The sequence below is a fragment of the Muscardinus avellanarius genome, assembly GCF_963383645.1.
Source record: "Muscardinus avellanarius genome assembly, chromosome: 5".
NCBI classification, from domain to species: Eukaryota; Metazoa; Chordata; class Mammalia; order Rodentia; family Gliridae; genus Muscardinus; species Muscardinus avellanarius.
Genome location: NC_137790.1, coordinates 3,659,702 through 3,678,644, shown reverse-complemented (window position 1 = coordinate 3,678,644; position 18,943 = coordinate 3,659,702). Strand labels below are relative to the sequence as shown.

The 18,943-nt window shown below is 50.7% G+C and overlaps 1 protein-coding gene across 1 annotated transcript in view; it reads left to right on the top strand.

Annotated features, from left to right (window-relative positions):
• The window catches only part of UMODL1 (uromodulin like 1), a gene marked incomplete at both ends in the record, with an annotated part of 79,752 nt that overhangs the window by 44,208 nt on the left and 16,601 nt on the right, over positions 1 to 18,943 (top strand). Inside the window, 7 exons of the mRNA XM_080696077.1 lie at positions 2,399 to 2,612; positions 5,100 to 5,237; positions 6,527 to 6,846; positions 9,788 to 9,933; positions 10,417 to 10,653; positions 10,904 to 11,063; positions 13,469 to 13,553. Of these exons, the coding sequence (XP_080552203.1) occupies positions 2,399 to 2,612; positions 5,100 to 5,237; positions 6,527 to 6,846; positions 9,788 to 9,933; positions 10,417 to 10,653; positions 10,904 to 11,063; positions 13,469 to 13,553 (1,300 nt within the window). The remainder of the gene's footprint in view (positions 1 to 2,398; positions 2,613 to 5,099; positions 5,238 to 6,526; positions 6,847 to 9,787; positions 9,934 to 10,416; positions 10,654 to 10,903; positions 11,064 to 13,468; positions 13,554 to 18,943) is intronic.

The following is an 18,943-nucleotide window of genomic DNA, read 5'->3' as shown; positions in this document are numbered from 1 at the left end:
AACAAAAAAACAAAACAAAAAAACTTAAAAAAATTGAGATCTATTTCAAGATACTGTAAAATTCCCATTTTTAAAGTGTACAAGTCCATGGCTCACACCGCAAAGACAACAAGCATCACCGCTGTTTAATTTCTCTCATCCCTAGAGGAGCACTGTGCCTAGTTCACGCCCCCTCCTGCCCCACCCCTGCACACAGCTCGCTTGCTTTCTGCCTCTCTGGGTCTGCCGATTCTGAACACTCGTGGAGATGGAGTCGCAGTCTGTGACTTTCGTGTGTGGCTCTCACTTTTTAAAAATTTTTATTGGTGCGCTGTAGTCATACATCTTAACGGAGTACAAGACGGTAGAGGCATACATGCACACATCACCCAATTAGCCCTTCCCCCATTCCTGAAATGCCTTCAGGGTCTGTTCTAATACAGGAGCATCGTAGCTTCACTCCCGCCCATCGCCGGGACAGGCCACATTTGGCTTGTGTGTTCACTTGTTGGTCGATATTAGGGTTGTTTCCACATTTAGTCTTTTATGAATAATATGGCTGTGGCCATTTGCCTTTAAAATCATTCTTTTCCCTATTCTTTCTTATGTTTTTTTCTACATCATCCCCTTAGCAGTATTTGGGATGGTTTATTGTTACAATTTAGTAAGGATAGCAATATCAATATTGTCTTATCTTTGTAGTGAACTTGACCCCCCAACAGAGAGGGCTTGAGAGCACCACCTGGTGGTGGGTGTGATAAGATAATGGTGCAGTGTTGGTTCCATCCCGTCAGCGTCGACCCCAGTGAAGGGGACTGTGCAGCCCCCAGGAGCCAGCCCAGTGGAGATGCTTGGGGTCCAGCATCCTGGCTTATTTATTCAGGGATTCCTGGTTCCTGCCAATGGATTCGGGAGTTGGTAGTGGTTATATTGATAATGCACATTACCACCCCCTTTGGTTAATTGGTAATGACATGTAATATCAATTAACAAACGCCCAGACCCTTCCACATGGCTCTGAAGGTGGAGCAGGGCAGTCCCTTTCCATCAGGGTGTTTTGATTAATCTCCTTTGTATAAGCCATTCCCCTCTTTGCGCATTCTGTTTGTCTAAATCTCAGGAGAGCAAATATCGGTGTACTTAATGCACGGGTAGAAGGTTAAGGCAGAGCTGGGCGTGGTGGCACACACTTGTAATCCCCGCACTTGGGAGGCAGAGACAGGAGGATTGCACAGGTTCGAAGCCAGCTGCGTGCGCTGGCTTAAGAGACTTTGTTTCCAAAGAAGAAAGTATAAAAATAGGTCTGGGAGTATAGCCCAGAGGTAGAAGGGTACCACCAAACAAACAAACAAACAAACAAAAAACCAACAACAACAAAAACCAAAGAAGGTTAAGGCAGGTCAGCGAGGTGGTGGGCGGATGGGGATCCTGACTCACCCTCCCTTCCTGGCAGGGCCCAGAGCTTTGCCTGGAGACCAGTTTGAACTGGTGCTGTTAATCCAAGACTATGACAGATGTCTCCATGGACATCAAAGAGGGAGGGATGGAAGGAGGGGAGAGGCAGGTTGTGAGTACAAGGGCAGCAGCGCTCTGAGCCAAGTAAAGGCAGTGCTGGGGTCAGGGGCAGGGCCCAGCCTCCGATGGGTGACCTCGGGTGGCCCAGGGGTGGGATGTGAACCCTGATCCCGAGTCTCGAGCTTTTACACCTCAAGGTTCTTGTGAGGAGGCCCTGGGGGTGTGCTTTTCCAGAGATTATCTTCTGTGCAAGCTTATAGCTCATTGCATGCTCATCTGTCTCTCTGGGCATTTTGACTTTGATGGGCTAGAAGAGAGTAACAGTGTGTGACGTGGGATTCTGTCCCAATGCTAGACTACGAAATCAAACCCTTCAGAGGCAGAAACTGCCTGTCCAACTAGGGACACTGGAGATGCTCGTGTGCCTGCAGCTCGGGCCGGCAGGGAGGAGAAGGAAGAAAGGGGGATAACTGCAGTCTCAGGAGCAAAGGGCTGTTCCCGAAAAGTGAAGGTGGGAGGAGGTCTCCCCCCCACGACCACTGGCTCGACCCCAGCCCTCTGCAACTCTGAGCTCTGAGCAGCTGCGGTGAGTCCCCATATAATAGGCTGGCGAGGGTAGGGTCCCACCTACGAACCTGCACTTGCTTGACCTACAAATGTCTCTCTCTCTGCCAGTATGGTTGGGCACTGGGCAGCGAGACCCCTCTCAGTGCCAAGACACTCTGGGCAATTGTGCTGAGCCTGGGGACTCCACAGGCAGGAAGAGGCCCAGGGCAGACCTGCACTTGGGGCAATTTTGCTCTAAGCTGTGCTGTTTGGCAGGATCCCAGGAGGAGGTGCCCTGAGGACAAATGACCCGTGTCCTCAACAGGCTGCTCTTCTCACATTGGCTTCTTCTCTAAAGGTGCGGGACTCCTTGCCAGCCACGCTGCGGCAGCACATGGACACCGGCGGGATCAGGGTGGCCGTCACAAGTATCAGCAACGGCAGCGTCGTGGTAGAGTTCAATCTGCTGATAATCGTGGACGTGGATGTCGCGGAGGTGTCTGCAGCATTCCTCACTGCCCTACAGAACACATCTCTGCTGGAGGTGGTCAGAGGCGATACCTTCCTGTGGGGTACGTGGAGGCTGGAACTGAAGGTGACCCCCCGCCCCGCCCCGAGTTCTAGAGTCAAAAGCAGCAAAAGCCCAGTTGCTGCTCTTGGTTCTCGAGGAGAGTGCCCAGGAGCCTCCCTGATGGGCTTTCCCCAGAATTAGCTGAAAATGGGGATTAGATGGGACCTTCCGGCTCCTCCTCTTCCCCCTCCTTCTCTTCCTCCTCCTCCTCCTCCTCCTCCTCCTCCTCCTCCTCCTCCTCCTCCTCCTCCTCCTCCTCCTCCTCCTCTTCTTCTTCTTCTTCTTCTTCTTCTTCTTCTTCTTCTTCTTCTTCTTCTTCTTCTCTATCTCTCTCTTTCTTTGGCACCAGGGATTGAGCCCTGTTTTTCTGTTTTGTTTGGAAACAGGATCTCACTAGGTTGCTGAGAGTCTTGTAATGTTGCTGACCGTCTTGTTATGTTGCTGACCCTGACTTTGAACCTGTGATCCTCCTCTCCCAACCTCCCGTGTACTGGAATTAAAGGCATGTGTCACCATGCCAGCCTTCTTGTCTCTTTTAATGCCACTAAGATTTATGAGTTTCTAAGATTTACGAGTTGAAAACATCGTTCGGTGAAGCTGCTAAGATCTCCAGGGATGCTGCTACTTTTCTGGGCTGCCGCTCTCCCGCTGCCTGTAGCGATGGTCAAGGGCAAGTGCATCCCTCTGTCCTCCATGCAGCCAGACCTCCGGACATGGTTTCCATGGAGATGTAGCAAAAGTAGGAGGAGAGAAAAGCAGGCAGAAAAAGGCAGCTTAGATAATTTTCTCATATCACACTTAAAAGAAATGATAACTGCTAATAGTTAAATATGCCAAAAAATGAAGGCTTGAGAAACAAGCCCAGGATCTGCTCAATCATTTGCTGAAGAATCGAAACCCCAATATATAGAGAGATCATACAGGTAGATGAGGAATGCGAGGACCCTGACAGTTAAGTACACAAGAAACCCGAAGAGTGTACACAAGATAAAGCAGATTACTAACAAAAATGTGTTCATCAAAGACACTCCCATGGAAAAAGTGCTCTTTCTGCCCATTACATTGCCAATAAAAAGCTTTGGTAACATTCCATCCTAATCCCGATGCAGGTGCCATGCAGCAGACGCTCTTGAAGTTTGCTGGTGGAGATGGGGTGTGCACATGCTTCCTGGAGACGAGTTGACAGTAGATGCCGGGAGCTTTGCACATGTCCATGGACTTTGGCTTTCGAATGTCACTTCTAGGACTCCATCCTGAGGAAATAGACCCCAGTGTGGACCGTAGTTTATATACACAAAAACATTCATCCTCAGGACTACTTTAAAAGCCAAATAACAGCCGGGTGTGGTGGCGCCCACTTGAAATTTCAGCATTGGGGAGGCTGAGATCAGAGGATCGTGGTTCACGGACAGCCTCAGCTATTTAGCGAGGCCCTTCGCAACTCAGTGAGACCCTGTTTAAAAATAAAAAAGGGACTAGAGCCGGGTGTGGTGGTGCACACTTGTAATCTCAGCATTTGGGAGGCTGAGACTGGAGGATTGCGGTTTGTGGACAGCCTCAGTTACTTAGTGAGGCCCTCTGCAACTCAGTGAGACCCTGTTTCAAAATAAAGAATAAAAAAAATTGGGCAGGGGGTGGAGCTCGAAGTCAAATGCCTCTGGGTTCCATCCCCATACCCGCAAAATAAATAAATAAATAAATAAAACGAAAGAAAGGGACTAAAAAATAGACCTGAGGGTGTGTAGCTCAGAGGTACAATGCCCCTGGGTTCCATCCCCAGTACTGAAAAAATATTTTCTTTTTGCCAAAAAATAGATGGAGCCAATAATAGTAATGAAAATAATAATGATAGTTCCAGGATAGGAAATGTATTAAATTATATCCATGCCATGGGCTGTTGGCAACTAAGAAAAATGAGGCATGTTGGGAGGTGAGACAGAGGAAGGAAAGAAGCAGAATGTGTTAGGTGGAGTCCCAAGCCAGGGCCTCCTACGTGCCAGGCAAGTGCCCCACCACCAGGTGCACCCTGGGCCTGGACTCTGTACTTTAAAAGACCAGAGGGAACTCTGTTAACATGCAACCCCAGAGAAGTTAATGGGTTTTGCTAGGTTATTTTTTTTATCCATTTTCTACATGGGCCTGCATTATTGTTCAGCAGTTAAATAACCAAGCAGAAAGAAGAAAGGCAGCCGGCGTCAGGGCCTGGGTTGCGCCTCCCCTGGCCTCTGCAGGGGCGCAGGGGAAGCTCTGCCCACCTCTCCTGCCAGCCCCAGCCCCACAGATACCCCTGCAGCAGCCCCAGCAGGGTCTCTGGAGCCCTCCAGAGCTGCCACGCTGGCTCTGCTTGCCCTTGCTGGCCTGCTCGAGCTGGGTCGTTGGCAGCTTCACCCTGAGATGCATTTTCCCCGATGGCCAGCACGGCCATGCCGCTCCCGGGGCCCTCACGGCGTCTGGGACATTGCTGTTCTGTTTTCCAAATGCCTTGTAGATTACGATGAGTGTGAAAGAAAAGAGGATGACTGTGTGCCGGGGACGTCCTGCAGAAACACCCTGGGGTCCTTCACTTGTATCTGCGAGGGAGGAGCCCCGGGCTGGCACGTGGAATATTCTGGAAGATCCTGTGAAGGTCAGAGTCTCATAATTCTTCTTCTGGAAAACTGTCCCATAATGTATTGTTCTTTTCTTTTTTTCTTTTCCTTTTTTTCCCCCTTGCGGTACTGGGGATGAAACCCAGGGGCATTCTACCTCTGAGCTACACCCCAGCCCCATTTTTGTTTCTTTATTTTGAAACAGGGTCTCACTGAGTTGCAAAGGGCTTCACTAAGTAGCTGAGGCTGGCCGCGAACTGTGATCCTCCTGTCTCAGCCTCCCAATGCTGGGATTGCAAACGTGCGCCACCACGCCTGGCTGTGTTGTTCTTTAAGTGCACTCATTCAGAGGGTGTTTTATGTACTGGGTAGGCTTCTGGTGTGTATATACATGTGTGTGCACCTGAAATCGTGTGTGAGTCCCTTCCTCACCTTTCATGTCAAGTGAAGGGCCGGCCACTTATGTGAGTCAGTGCAGGATCGAGATATGTGAGCATTCTCTGCTTGCAGAAGGCACATGGGAGACGACCTGCTTCCAATGCAGTGAGTGTGGTCAGGTGGGCTTCCTGGAGTAGGCGTCCTGAAGCTGGTCTTAAAGGTTAGCTAAGGTGGCACCTGGCAGGAAGAGCAGGTGGCAGGAGTGGAACAAGATCATTGAAAGTGGGCAGGGTCCAAGCACACAGCCTGGGCTGGTTGAAATTGGGAAGCCTGCAGAAAAAAAGGTGGCAGAGAGGGAGAACAGGCTGTCCAGGGTGTGGGTGCTGGAGGAGCTGCGAGGCCAGAAAGCAGCCAGAGGCGGGGAGGGAGGTGGAGTTGCAGAGAGCGGGGAAACCCCACCCTGAGATGAAGGAAGGCCAGTCCCAGGCCAGCAGGGGGCCCTGGCCAGGAAGGAGGGTGCAGGGCGGCAAGCCTGGGGTCTGCATCTGTGCGTCAGGTGGAGGGGCCCTGAGAGCCGGCTGATGTTGTTGGAGGCTTTGCTGAGCCTCCGGCTTCTTCTGCACATTGAAACCAAGTTGCCAGCAGTGTGAGGGAGGGCTGGAGGGTGCCTGATGGCCTCTCCTTAGCCATCAGGGTCTCTGAGGGCAGGTGGCTTCCCCCACCGGTGTGGCCCCCCAGCCCCTCAGTTCCCTAGCTCCTAGGACCCTGTAGCAAGCCTAGCAGCCTGTCCATCCCAGCCCAGTGTGGATATGACTGTGGCTCCAGCAAGCAGTCCACAGGTGTGGCTGCTGCTGGGCATGGAGTGGCCTGGGGCTGCCCTTCCTTGCCCCTCCCTAAGGCCGGCCCCACACAGAGACCCTCTGAGCCTTTGTCTCCTTCTGCCCTGCAGGTGGCTCTCCCGGCAACCTGACCCAGGCTCCCCACCCAGCATGGCCCCCAACCCCATCAGGGACCAGGGCTGCACTCCTGCCAAGTACCAACCTGGTCTCCCCAGGCCCGTCCCCGCGGCTGAGCCTCACCGGAGCTGTCAGGGTGCTCTGCGAGATTGAGAAGGTGGCCATCGCCATCCAGAAGCGCTTCCTGCGGCAGGAGGCCATCCCTGAGTCCTCCCTGTACCTGGGGCAGCCCGCCTGCAACGTGAGCGACAGCAACAGCACCCACGTGCTCCTGGCGGCTGGATGGGGCGAGTGCGGGACCCTCGTGCAGAGTGTAAGGCCTGGCCAGGGACGCGGACAGGGCCCAGGGGCTGAGAGCCACAGACCATGATGGCTTTGCACCTGGCCTGGGGAGCAGGCAGGACCCTGCATGCCAAGGCCTCTGTCTCCCAACAGAGGAACCCGGCAAAGCAGGCCAGGATGAGCCCAAGTTCTTAAACTGGGGGGAGACCAGCTGACACCCCCGAGTTGGGAGGCCATGTAAGCCCCATCCTGCAGGGTTGTGGTGCAAAGGTCCTGGAGTCAGACCAAATCAGGGTTTAAAGGCAGGATGGAGAAGCAGGAAAGCCAGGAGTCATGTGAAAATGTGTGTGTGCATGTGTGTGCATGTGTATGAATATGCCTGTGAATATACATGCCTATGTAGGTATGTGTTAGTCAGATTTCTGGCACTGACCAAATGCCGGAGATAAATCAACTTAAAGGAGGAAAAGTTTATTTTGGCTCATAGTTTTAGAGATTTCAGTCCGTGGTTGGCCCAGTTGTTTTTGAGTCCACGGTAAGGCAGGACACTGTAGTCAGAATGCCAGGGAAAGCAGAACTGCTCACCTCATCATACCTGGGAAGCAGAGAGAGAGGGAGCGAGGAAGGAGCTGGGACCCAGTATTTCTTCCAAAGACACACACCCAATCACCTTTCTCCCACTAGGCCCCGCCTCCAAAGGCTCTACCACCTTCCAGTGGCACCATCAGCTGGGGACAACCACACCTCCAACACATGGGCCTTTGGGGGACATGTGTATGGATGTGTGCATGTGTATGCATGTGTCTGAATACATCTCTGTGTGAGTGTGTGAATGCCAGTGAGTATCTGTGCACACAAATTTGTGTACGAAGGCAAGGGTGTGTTTTATATGTGTGTGTGCATGTGCATGTGTGTAAATATGAATGAGTGTAGATATGTGTGGTTTGTGGCTATATGTATGCCAGCATGCATGTATGAATATATATGTAAATGTGGTCATGTGTGCATGTGGTCATGTGTGTGAATGTGTGTGTGTGAGTTGTGCATGAGTGAATGCGTGTGCTAATGGGTATAAATGGTAGGACTCCTGGCAGCTCAGCGATGAGGTAGCATTTAGTGTGGACTGGAGGCTGGGTGCAGGGCTGCGATGGGGCTCCTGGCCTCTGAGTGTGCCCATGTTATATTGGCTGTGGGTGAGAAAGGGGCACTTTGGTTGGTGGGTGCTCCACCACTGAACACCAGTATGAGCAAAGGGAGCCTTTGGGAGGGGGTCTCATCCTACAAAGAGGACCACAGTGGTCCCAGGGGCCAAGGGGGCTGGCAGTGGTGGCACAGAGGAGACCAGGAAGTACAGGGAGCTATGACGGCACTGCTGAGCCTCGAGTCCAGCACTGTGTGGAAGGTAGGCTTGCTCTGCAGGCATGGCCCTGGGATCTGGTGTTTGAGGTGGGGCCGGGGGAGGGCCTCATCAGGGAGCTGAGGCCAGAGGGATGCCCCCATCAGAGAAACTGGAGGAGAAGTGGGAGCTCCTGGCTGCCAGACCAGAACTCAGGGGCCCAGGTCTTTGTCCTGGGGGGCCTTGTGAGCAATCAAGGCCTCATTTTCTAGAGAAAGGGGTGGGGAGGGGGTAGCATGGCCTGAGCCCCCATGGCCCTATGGGTTGGGTGCTCCGTGTGCAGAGTGAGTGTGAGTTCCTGACCCTGGGCCAGGTGTCACTGGCCACACTTAGGGCCACGGCTTGGAGGCTCCAAAAGGTCCATGGTTTGGGGTCCTCAGGGTCAAGGTGCAGTGCCCTCACACTCTGCCTCTCGATGGCAGGAGGTGGATGGGATCTGTACCCTAAGGACTCCTGGTTGGAGCCTGGGCATGCATGCTCAGAGGGATGGGGAGGCTGTGGAAGAAACCAGGAGGCTGGGAGGCAAATCTGGAGGCTGACAGTGTGAGCATCCTGAGGTGGGCTCCAGATAAGGACCTTGGGGTGAGCAAGGAGCCCAGCTCTGGGGAGAGGGGAGGCTGCAGAGGTCCCGGAGGGGTAACGGTGGGAGATGTAAGCACAAAAGGGAACTTGGTGGTATTTGGGGGCCCTGTTGGAAAAGGAAGCTGGGTCCACAGGTGGCCAAGAATCAGGGTCAGCATGGAATATGCACCACTGTAGAGCATGCTCTGGCGTGCCAGGCAGGTGTCTGTCTGGTTCCTGGGAAGCCCCTTGGTTGAAAGAGCAGCTCACATTTTCAGGGACCCCCAAGTCTTCCTCATCCCACCCCTCAAACTCAAAATCCCTAAAAGCACTTACATCTGAGTTTTGCTCACTCCTGGAAATCCTCAGGATGCTGGGCCGGAGATGACCTGCCACTTTAGCCCGAGGGCTCTTGCTGGGCGTGAGCACCCTCTGAGGCGTCCTGGCAGCCCAGTCGTGGCCTGCGTCAGAGGGTGGCTGCGCAGCTGTGCTGGGCTCAGGTTTGTAGAGCGGACGCTCAGATGTTGACAGAGGCTGCATCTTCAGGGCATTCTGCACACGGGCTGTTTCCTCCCAGGTGGAGGCTGTACCCGAGCCCCTCCCTTTGTGTCCAGAGCCAGATGAGCCCCTAGTTTGACAAGGACATGGAGCAGGGTCAGGGGATGTTGAGAGAAAAGGGCGCCATCCGGCCCCGGGAGTGCACAGGAGCTCCTGATGTCCTTGACATTTGTCCCAACCTCCAGATTCCTGCAAAGGCTTATTTATACCAATGCCGTGGACTGTCCAGTTAGCAGGTGCCGCCATGTCTCTGGGGTATATAGGACCCAGGCAGGAAACAGAGCCGCACTTGGTACCCGCCCTGCTCTACGCTCGCTTTGGCGTTTGTACCAGGGAGCCAAGGCCAGGCTTTCGCACTTTGGGGGATAGTCGAGGAGGAAGCCCAGGAGGGGCGAGGCTGCCTGTACCTTGGTCTGGGGCCTGCCAGGGCCTCACTCACATCCCTGTTTGTGCCCAGAACGTGACGAGCACAGTCGTGAGAACCACTCTGAGGAATGACCTGTCCCCGGAGGGTGTCATCCACCACCTGAAGATCCTGAGCCCCATCCACTGCGCCTTCCAGAATGATCTCTTGACATCCTCCGGCTTCGCGCCTGAGTGGGGGTGAGTGAGGGGGCCACAGCGCCCTCCTAAAGCCGCGGCTCCTCCTAGCGCCTTTTGTAAGCCCTTTAAGGTTTTGACTTCTCGAGACCCTTCTTGGAGTCTGACAACATGAACAGACAATGGCCAGGATTTAATAACCTCCAGCTCCACTGATTTTATCTCAGTCTGTTTAGAATTAAACAGAAAGGGCCAAAGTACATGCCCAGACTAACCCACAAGAAGCCCCAGCTTCTAGTGAGCAGCCTCCAGCTACCCCTCCAGCCTCCCCCAGGTACAGCTGGGCCTCCCTTCCTCCCCTGCCTGCCTGGGAGTCTCTGCCCCCATGGGAGGGGCCGCCCCTGCGCAGCCAGCTCTGCAGTCTCCACCCTTTCTCATGGGGGGGTCCTCAGTGAGCCCAGGCTGCTTCTTAACAGCCACCTGTTGGGAGGGACAGGGACAGGGTGCGGCAGGTCCTCCCCCTGAGAGCTGCTTCTGTCCCCACAGTGTTTACACCATCATCGAGGACCTCCACGGCGCTGGGAATTTTGTCACAGAAATGCAACTGTTCATTGGGGATTCTCCCATACCTCAAAACTACAGCGTGTCTGCCAGCGACGATGTCAAGATAGAAGTGGGGCTCTACAGACAGAACAGCAAGCTCAAAGTGGTCCTGACCGAGTGCTGGGCGACCCCCTCCAGCAACGCCAGGGACCCCGTCACCTTCGGCTTCATCAACAACAGGTATGGCTCCGGTGGACGCTGGGTCTGCCACCTGCCAGGCCCTATGGCCTGCTGTGGGCTCCTCAGAATTCCCAGGCAAACGCTAACATGGACCTGGGTTTTGGGGGCCTGGTGGGACAGTGGGTCCTCCATCTCCCATGGAGCCACAGGTGCACCATGACCACGTCTAGAAGGCAGACTTGGTCATGAGTAGGTGCTCCAAGACGTGGCCAGCAAGGCAGTGACACTGAGCAGTCATGTCCCCCTTCAGCTGCCCCGTGCCCAACACCTACACCAGCGTGATCGAGAACGGCAACTCCAGCAAGGCCCAGTTCAAGCTGCGGATCTTCTCCTTCATCAACAACTCCATCGTCTACCTGCACTGCCGGCTCCGCGTCTGCATGGAGTCCCCCAGAACCACCTGCAAAATAGTGAGTGTGTTGTTTTCCCATCTGCAGGCAGATGCACATTATTAAAAGCCAGGGCACAGGGACTTCTGGGTAGAGGTCCAGGGCCTGTGGATTAGCTTTGGAGGTGAGGTTGGAAGGAGGCTGTTTAGTCAGATTTTTCATCACTGTGACCAAAATACTTGAGAAGAACTTAGACGAGGAAAAGTTTGTCTTCGTTTCAGAGGTTCAGTCCATGGTCGGCCAACTTCAGGACAGAGATGTCATGGTAACAAGGTGTGCTGGAGGAAAACTTCTCAGGATAGGTGGGAAGAAGAGGGAGAGAGAGAGAGAGAGAGAGAGAGAAGAGAAGAGAAGAGAAGAGAAGAGAAGAGAAGAGAAGAGAAGAGAAGAGAGAGAGACGAGGAATAGATCTAGTCCCCAAGGCCAGCCCCCAGTAACCTGCTTCTTCCAGCTATACCATACCCATTTACATTGACTACCCAGTCAATTTATTTAAATTATTACGCCATCAGTGGCTTTACCTATTGGTGAGATCAGAACTCTCATGATTCAGTTGTGTCACCTCTGAATATTTTTATGTTATCCACACATGAGCTTCTCCAGGGAACATTCTGTACCCAAATTCTGACAGAGGCAGCCTGGTGGAGGCCTGCGAGGACTAGCGGGCGTCTCGGACATGCCCGTGGTGGCGGAGGCCTGCGAGGGCTGGCGGGCGTCTCGGATGTGTCCGTGGCTCAGCAAGTCCTTCTTGAGGTTGTGCAGCTAGACCTGCCTTGTTCTGTTGTTGCCCCCACAAAGCAACTAATTGCATATTTAGGTGAAAAAGTGTCATAATGTATTCTCTGTGGCAACAGCAATGGGACATTACCCAATACCAGCCTTGGTGACAGAGTGCTCCTCCCCGGCTCGGCACTCACCCAGGGATTCTGAACAACTTCACTTCTCATGTCCTCAGACCTTTGCTCTTGAGTGCTCTGGAGTCTGTCTGAAAGCTGTCTTCTAGACTGGAGACAAGTGTGGCATTCCCCCTGTGTGGTCTCGTGCCATCAGAGGCAGGGGTCGCTCAGGGAGCCCCTTGCCTCTTGTTCAGCAGTGCACGTGTGTCTCTCCTCCAGAGGACGTGCTTGCTCCTGTGTCCCCCTGCTGGGGTGACACCACTGTCCCAGGTGAACAACCCCTGAGTGACACAGAACGTGACTAAGAGAAGAAATTCAAAGCAGTCAATGTAGCTGATGTCTGTGTGTGTGTGTGTGTTACTGGGGTTGAACCCAGGGACATTCCACCTCCAAGCTACACTCCCAGCCCATTTTATTTACTCGTTTAAATTTTGAAATAGGGCCTCACTAAGTTGCTGAGACTGGCTTTGAACCTGCGTGAGCCTCCTATCTCTGTCTCCCAAGTACTGGGATTACAGGTGTTCACCACCATGCCCGGCTGATATCACCTCTTCTTAAAGAGTAGCTCTTCCTGCAGGAGCAGATGACCCCTGTAACAGTCTGTCAAGGAGTGTTCTCTGGTGCACCTGAAGTCACATTTTTTTTTTTTTTTTTTTGGAATAGGAGGTTTATCAGCTAGAGCCAGGATCCCTCTGAGGGAGCAAAGTCCTTGAACTTTTTCTGATTGGACGTTGACCTAGGTCTCACCAAATTCCTCTAGAACAGGCTTTGTCTTCATCTCTAGGAATACTATACCCAGGTGCCTCAGTCCGGGTGATTGAAGCCGCAGAAGCTCACTGGCCCACAGCTCTGTGGACCAGAGTCCAGGACCACGGTGTCTGCAGCACCTTCCTCTCCTGAGGCCCTGAGGGAGAACCTGGCCAGGCCTCTCCCAGCTTATGGCCTCAGGTGGCCCTTGGTCTGCAGAGGTCATTTTCCCTGTGTCATCCCATCACGTCCCCCCGAGCTTGTCTCCCTAGCCTTTATAAGGACACTGGCCACACTGGTGAGCTCATATGAGCTTGACCATCTTTCCAAGTAAGGTCAAAATGACAGTGCTTGGGTAGGACTCTGATACTTTTTGGAAGACATAGTGCAACCCCTCCCAGGTGTATAAGGAGGAGACTGCATGAGGCCACAGGGCCAGGGAGCCCTTTGGAAGGCAAAGGCTTCCAAAGGCAAAGGTCGACGGGTAGATGGTTGTGGGAGAACACACAGGGAGCTCTGGGAGCCGCGCTGAGCTCAGTGTGGCTGGAGGAAGGGATCAAGGTGCCGCCATCTCACCAGGAGCCTCACCCCTCTTTCCTGTCCCTAAGGCACCATTCCATCCTAATAGGGTGGCTGTCCAGGCTCCCCTACACTCTTATGACCCATCCAGGGACTTGATACCCCTGAATTATCTCAATCACATGACAACTGTTCCTGATGGGAAACTAATTCCCCATAAATGTTATGCAACTAACTTGACATCTGTCTCCTTTAAAACAACAGGACTGCAATGACTTTCGGTTGCTGAGAAACGGCGAAGGTTCAGAAATCTACCAGATGACCTGGGGACCCCTCATCCGGTCCAGTGGTGAGTCAGTGACTGGCTTAGATAACCAGGAAAAGATTTCATTCACTGGCAGGAAAACCAAAAGGTAGCTGCTGTAAAAACTGGAAGCTGTAAGACTGGGCAGAGTAGTCATAGCTGTGGCTAAAATGTTCCCAGGACCCCCACATACCAGCAAGCTGCTGGGATCCGTACAGGTGGGATATAATTGGTTCCTCCTGGTGACCCTGGGAGGTGGGATCTACTGTCATCCTGCTCCTGCTGGGGAGCTTCGAGGTCAGACTTGAGGTCCAACACTGCCGTGTTCTGAGCAATATCTCAGGAAGCCAGCTAAGGTTTCTGACTCTGGGTAACTGCGTCAAGTGAGTAGGAAGAGGAAGAAACTCAGGGTGTAAACAGCCAGTGTCAAATGTGCACTGTGCATATGTGTGCACATGCACATGAAAAGGCTGTTTTATTCAAAAGATGAAAAGAAAAAAAAGTTTCTTTTCTCTCTCAGTATAGAAAGTCCATCCATCGGTTGCATTGCCTGTATTTTGGAGAATCCATTTTTCAGGAAACAAGTTCATTGTGATGTGAGCAATCTGATGGTTTGGATAAAGAAGTGGTTTGGAGAATTTGGATGCTTTGGGTGGTAAGAGAAATGGCTAGGTGTCATCCAGTTTCTGTTCTCCTCTCCTTCCATGGCAGGAGAGCCCAGGGTTGCAGTTGTCAGGCATGAAATGTGCTCCCAGCCTCCCTGCCAGCCAAGCGTGGCCACAGAGCAAGCCCTGGCAGGGGAAGTGGCCGCAGCCACCAGAGCCATTTTTGCCCCTTCCTTCTACTTTCTCCCGTCTTGCTGCCTGGTGCACGAATGAGCTGGCCTGCAGTCATCTGGGCCGGGGGCCCCTAGGGCACCAGAGCTAGAAGGAGCCTGGGTCTTGGGGTAGTGTGGAGCAGCTGCCCAGCCAGGCCTGGGCTCTGACCTCCATTTCTATGCCAGAAAAAAATAAACTTTCATGCTGGGCATGGTGGCGCACGCTTGTAATCCCAGTACTTGGGAGGCTGAAACAGGAGGATCGCAGTTCGCAGCCAGCCTCAGCTACTTAGTGAGGCCCTCTGCAACTTGGTGAGACTGTGTTTCAAAATAAAGAATAAAAAAATAGGGTTGGGGTGTAGCTCAGGGGTAGAATGCTCCAGGGTTCAATCTCCAGTACCAAAAAGAAAGAAAGGAAGGAAGGAAGGAGAAAGGGGAAAGAAAGAAAAGAAGGGAGGAACTTCCATTTTTTTAACTACTATTTTTTTCCTGGCTTGCTGCTCATCCTAATCTTGGCTGCTTTTCTTTTCCTGTTGTTTCTTCCTAACCTTGAGGATTTTCCATGCCTCTCTATGTTTTCCTGGACAAGCACTCGGGTTTCAGAGGCAGAGTGTGAGCTGGGGTCCAAGTGTTAGTCGGGAGTCCACAGAGGAGCTGAGGGAAGCAGGAGAGAGGTCTTGGCTGATGTTTTCACCTGCTGGCCTCATCCACAGCATTTGGGAAACAGAAAATAAACACAAGTACTAAGCCACACCCAGGCCCACTAACTCAGAATCTCTGGAGTTGGGGCCAAGGCCATGCGGAGGTCCTCAGATGACTGCTGGTCTAGGTTGGGACAGCACGCTTTTTCTGTGTCTTCATTTTCTTAAATTGCTTGATAGAACTGGTCAGCCTGTTACATAGCATATGTATGCAGTGTCTTCTCACTAATAGAAATCAAGCCATTCATTCATTCACTCATACATATTATGGGGAACGTCATGTCTCCAGTGTGAAAGTCATTGGACTTAGAGTTCGGAGACCTGGGTTCTATTTTAGGTTATAACACATGTGCTGTGTAGTCTTGGGAAAATGATGGAATATTTTAAATTCCATCCATCCATCCATCCAGCCAGCCAGCCACCCAGCCATCTATCCATTAATTCACCTATGCATCCACCATCTCATTTATCTATCCATCTATCCATTTATCCAAGCATTCATCTGTTCATCTATCTATACTCTAGCCAGCTATCTATCCATCTACACATCCATCTGTCATCTCTCCATGTATCCATGCATCCATGCATCCATGTATCCATGCATCCATGCATCCATCCATCCATCCATCCATCCACATATTCATTATTTCATCCATCTACTAGGTGTCAGGTACTCTGCTTTTTCCTGTAGGATGGGAGTTATAGCAAAATTCCCTGCCTACATCATAAGGTTGTTTTTAATGTCCAGTGCGGTTACAGTAAATACAGAACTTTTGTGATACTGACTTGCAAGGCTTCCTTAATTCAAACCTGATTGTGACACTTAATACTTTTGTGATTTTGGGTGTGCTAGATTGCCGAAGACTAGCTCTAGCCAATTCAGGGATTCTCAAAGGCGAGCAAGGAGTCAGCAACTTGAGGGAATGAGAGACGCCTGCTTTCAGAGGCATGACTCTGCCATTCGGAGCCAATGCTTTATTTTTATATGGTTTTACACAGAAGTACTTGGTATTAACAACTTTTTGCAAAACATGTCCTCAATTCACCTGAGAACAAACAACTTTTGGCAAAGTATATTTTTACACAAATCTCTCAGTGCATACCTGCCCCAATGAGCTCATATATCATGGTTGGAAAAATACCCCAAACCATCCAAATTAATGTTATACAATTCATTCTGGTTGCCTAGCCACAAAAATAAATTCTGTTTAATATTAACCTAAATAACAATGTAATTCTGCATAGCTACGTTCACACCCAGAGCTAAACCAAAAGTACAGAAAACAAGGGGATTTTCCATCAGAAAGGACACAAAGATTATAAATGATCTTTAAAGGGCACATATTTTAAAATACAAAGGATACAATTTATTTTCTTGAGTTCTTTTGATCTTTGGTCAGAAAACACCAAAAGGGGGCTTATCTCTCATCACTCATAATAAACTTTAACTAAACTTATCCTTAACAACATAAAGTTATACTTACTATTTTTACTTCTAAAATTAACTGCTAATATTATCTGCTATTTTGACCACTAGGTATTCTATTAACTTATTCTGACCCAACCACCAAACCCACACTGAACTTATTTTATTTCTAACATACAATGTCTATACCTAGTTTTTTTTTTTATAATACCTATTATATTGTTTACTAAGAAAATTCTTTTGTGTTTTAGTAAGCAGTCATCAAGGAGGTCCCTGCCTACCCAACCTCTCCAGAAGTCTATTTTCATGCCAAAACCCATTTCCTTTAACCTTTACTATTCATTCTCCATCCTCTATCATTCCTATATGGGGTGGGGGGTTATGCATTGATTTTCCCCTGGCTCCCTGAAGTGACAACCATGGATGCTCTTTAATCATATAAACTAGACGGGCGTGGTGGCGCACGCTTGTAATCCCGGCATTCGAGAGGCTGAGACAGGAGGATCATGGTTCATGGTCAGCCTCAGCTACTATTTAGGCCCTTTGCAACTCAGTGAGACCCTGTTTCAAAATAAAGAATAAACAATAGGGCTGAAGGGGGTAGCTCAGAGGTAGAATGCCCCTGGGTCCATCCCCAGTACAGCAAAAAATAAATAAATAAATAAATAAATAAATAAATATAAGCTGACCCAATTAATTTTGTAGGTATCACGTCAGACTTTTCCTCAAAAGACTCAGCATCTATAAACAACTGTAATTGTTTCAATTTCTACTGGTTTTCTACTAATTTTCTACTAGTTTTCAATTTTACTATTTGAGACTTATGAATTTCTGAGCAATTCCCAGGTTTCTTAATACCTTTATCCTGTGACATCTTCATATACAAAGAACAGCACGTGTCACTGAGACCACCCAGCTTGTCTGGCTTGATTAATAATCCAGTTAGGACACAATACAAAACGGGGTCAATGTGAGCAGTCATCGCCCCCTGCCCTACAGGAGTCCTCCTCTTGCTGGGACCTTGTCAAGCAGCTGGAGGGACTCAGGCCTCGCCTCTAGATAATACATTGTGCCTCATTTTCTGCATCTGGGAAATAGGAATAATAATAATTCCTACTTCATGCAGAGCCTGGCCCATGGAAGCGACTGGGTGAGCCATAGTGCCATTGGTAACTGGCAGAGACCACGTGCCTAACCAGCACATGCAACACCTAACGTAAAGAGGGTGGAAGGGGCAGGCTCGAAGACGAGGGCTGTATTCAGTAGGCTCATCACTCTTCTTTATTGTGTTATTAGATTTTGTTTAATCAAAAACAGTCACACAAATATACAGAGAATGCTTTAGACACAGGGATCCTGCAGTGGGTAGGTGGGGGCGTTTTACGTTACCATAGTGTTTATTGCAGAAGTTCCTTGAGGGTCTGTCCTACCATCACCATCTTCTTGCTTCAGGGAGGGAGTGAGAGCGGCTCGGAGACCTTGGGCCTCTGTGCGTTCACGCCCTTAGCTCCGAGATAGGCTGGCCTCTGCAGGCAGACCTGGCCCTTTCAAGTCTATCCTCTCTGCCATTCCTCTCTGACCCTCCCTGGGTATGAGTGTCGTGGGGTGCTGTAACAAGATGCCGCACACCAGGTGGCTTAAACAACACAATGTGTTCTCTCCCACTTCCAGGGCCAGGGTGGGAGGTGCAGTACTCCTTTGAGACTGGGGTGTGCAGCTCCTGGCCTTGCCAGCTTCCGGCTACACCCACCTCTGGCATTGCCTGGCATGCTGCTGCATTGCACCAGTCTGCTGGCCTCTCATGAGGCCTTCTCCCTGCATATATGTGTGGCCACCTTCCTTTCAGAACACAAGCTGGATTAGATCCAGAGCCGCCCTGCCCAGCATGGCCTCATCTCCACTAATCATATCCACAGTGGTCTTAATTCCAGATGAGGCTACACTCAACAGAGCTGGGAGTTATGACTTCCATGTGTATTTTTGTGATAGGCATGAATCACATCATGGCTCATATACATACACATATATACATACACATACATATACATGTGTATGTATGTATGTTTTCTTTTATTTTCTTTTGGTATTAGAGGTCAAACCCAGAGGCATTCTACTGCTAAGCTATACCCCCAGCCCTATTTTTTTTTTAAATTTAAAAAATTTTTTAATTTTTTTTGTGGTACTGGGGATGGAACCCAGGACCATTCTACTTCCAAGCCACACCCCTATACCTATTTTTTATTCTTTATTTTGAAACAGAGTCTCAATGAGTTGCAAAGGGCCTCACTAAGTAGCTTAGGCTGTTGCGAACTATTTATTTATTTATTTATTATTTAGCGAGTCTGGGCCTAAGTTGCTAACACTGGCCTCGAGCCTGCAGTCCTCCTGTCTCAGCCTCCTGTGTACTGGGATTATAGGCATGTGTGTTGCTACTCCGGGCTCATCATGGCGTATGAATAATTCAAGGGAGAACCACTTGAACACAGAACCC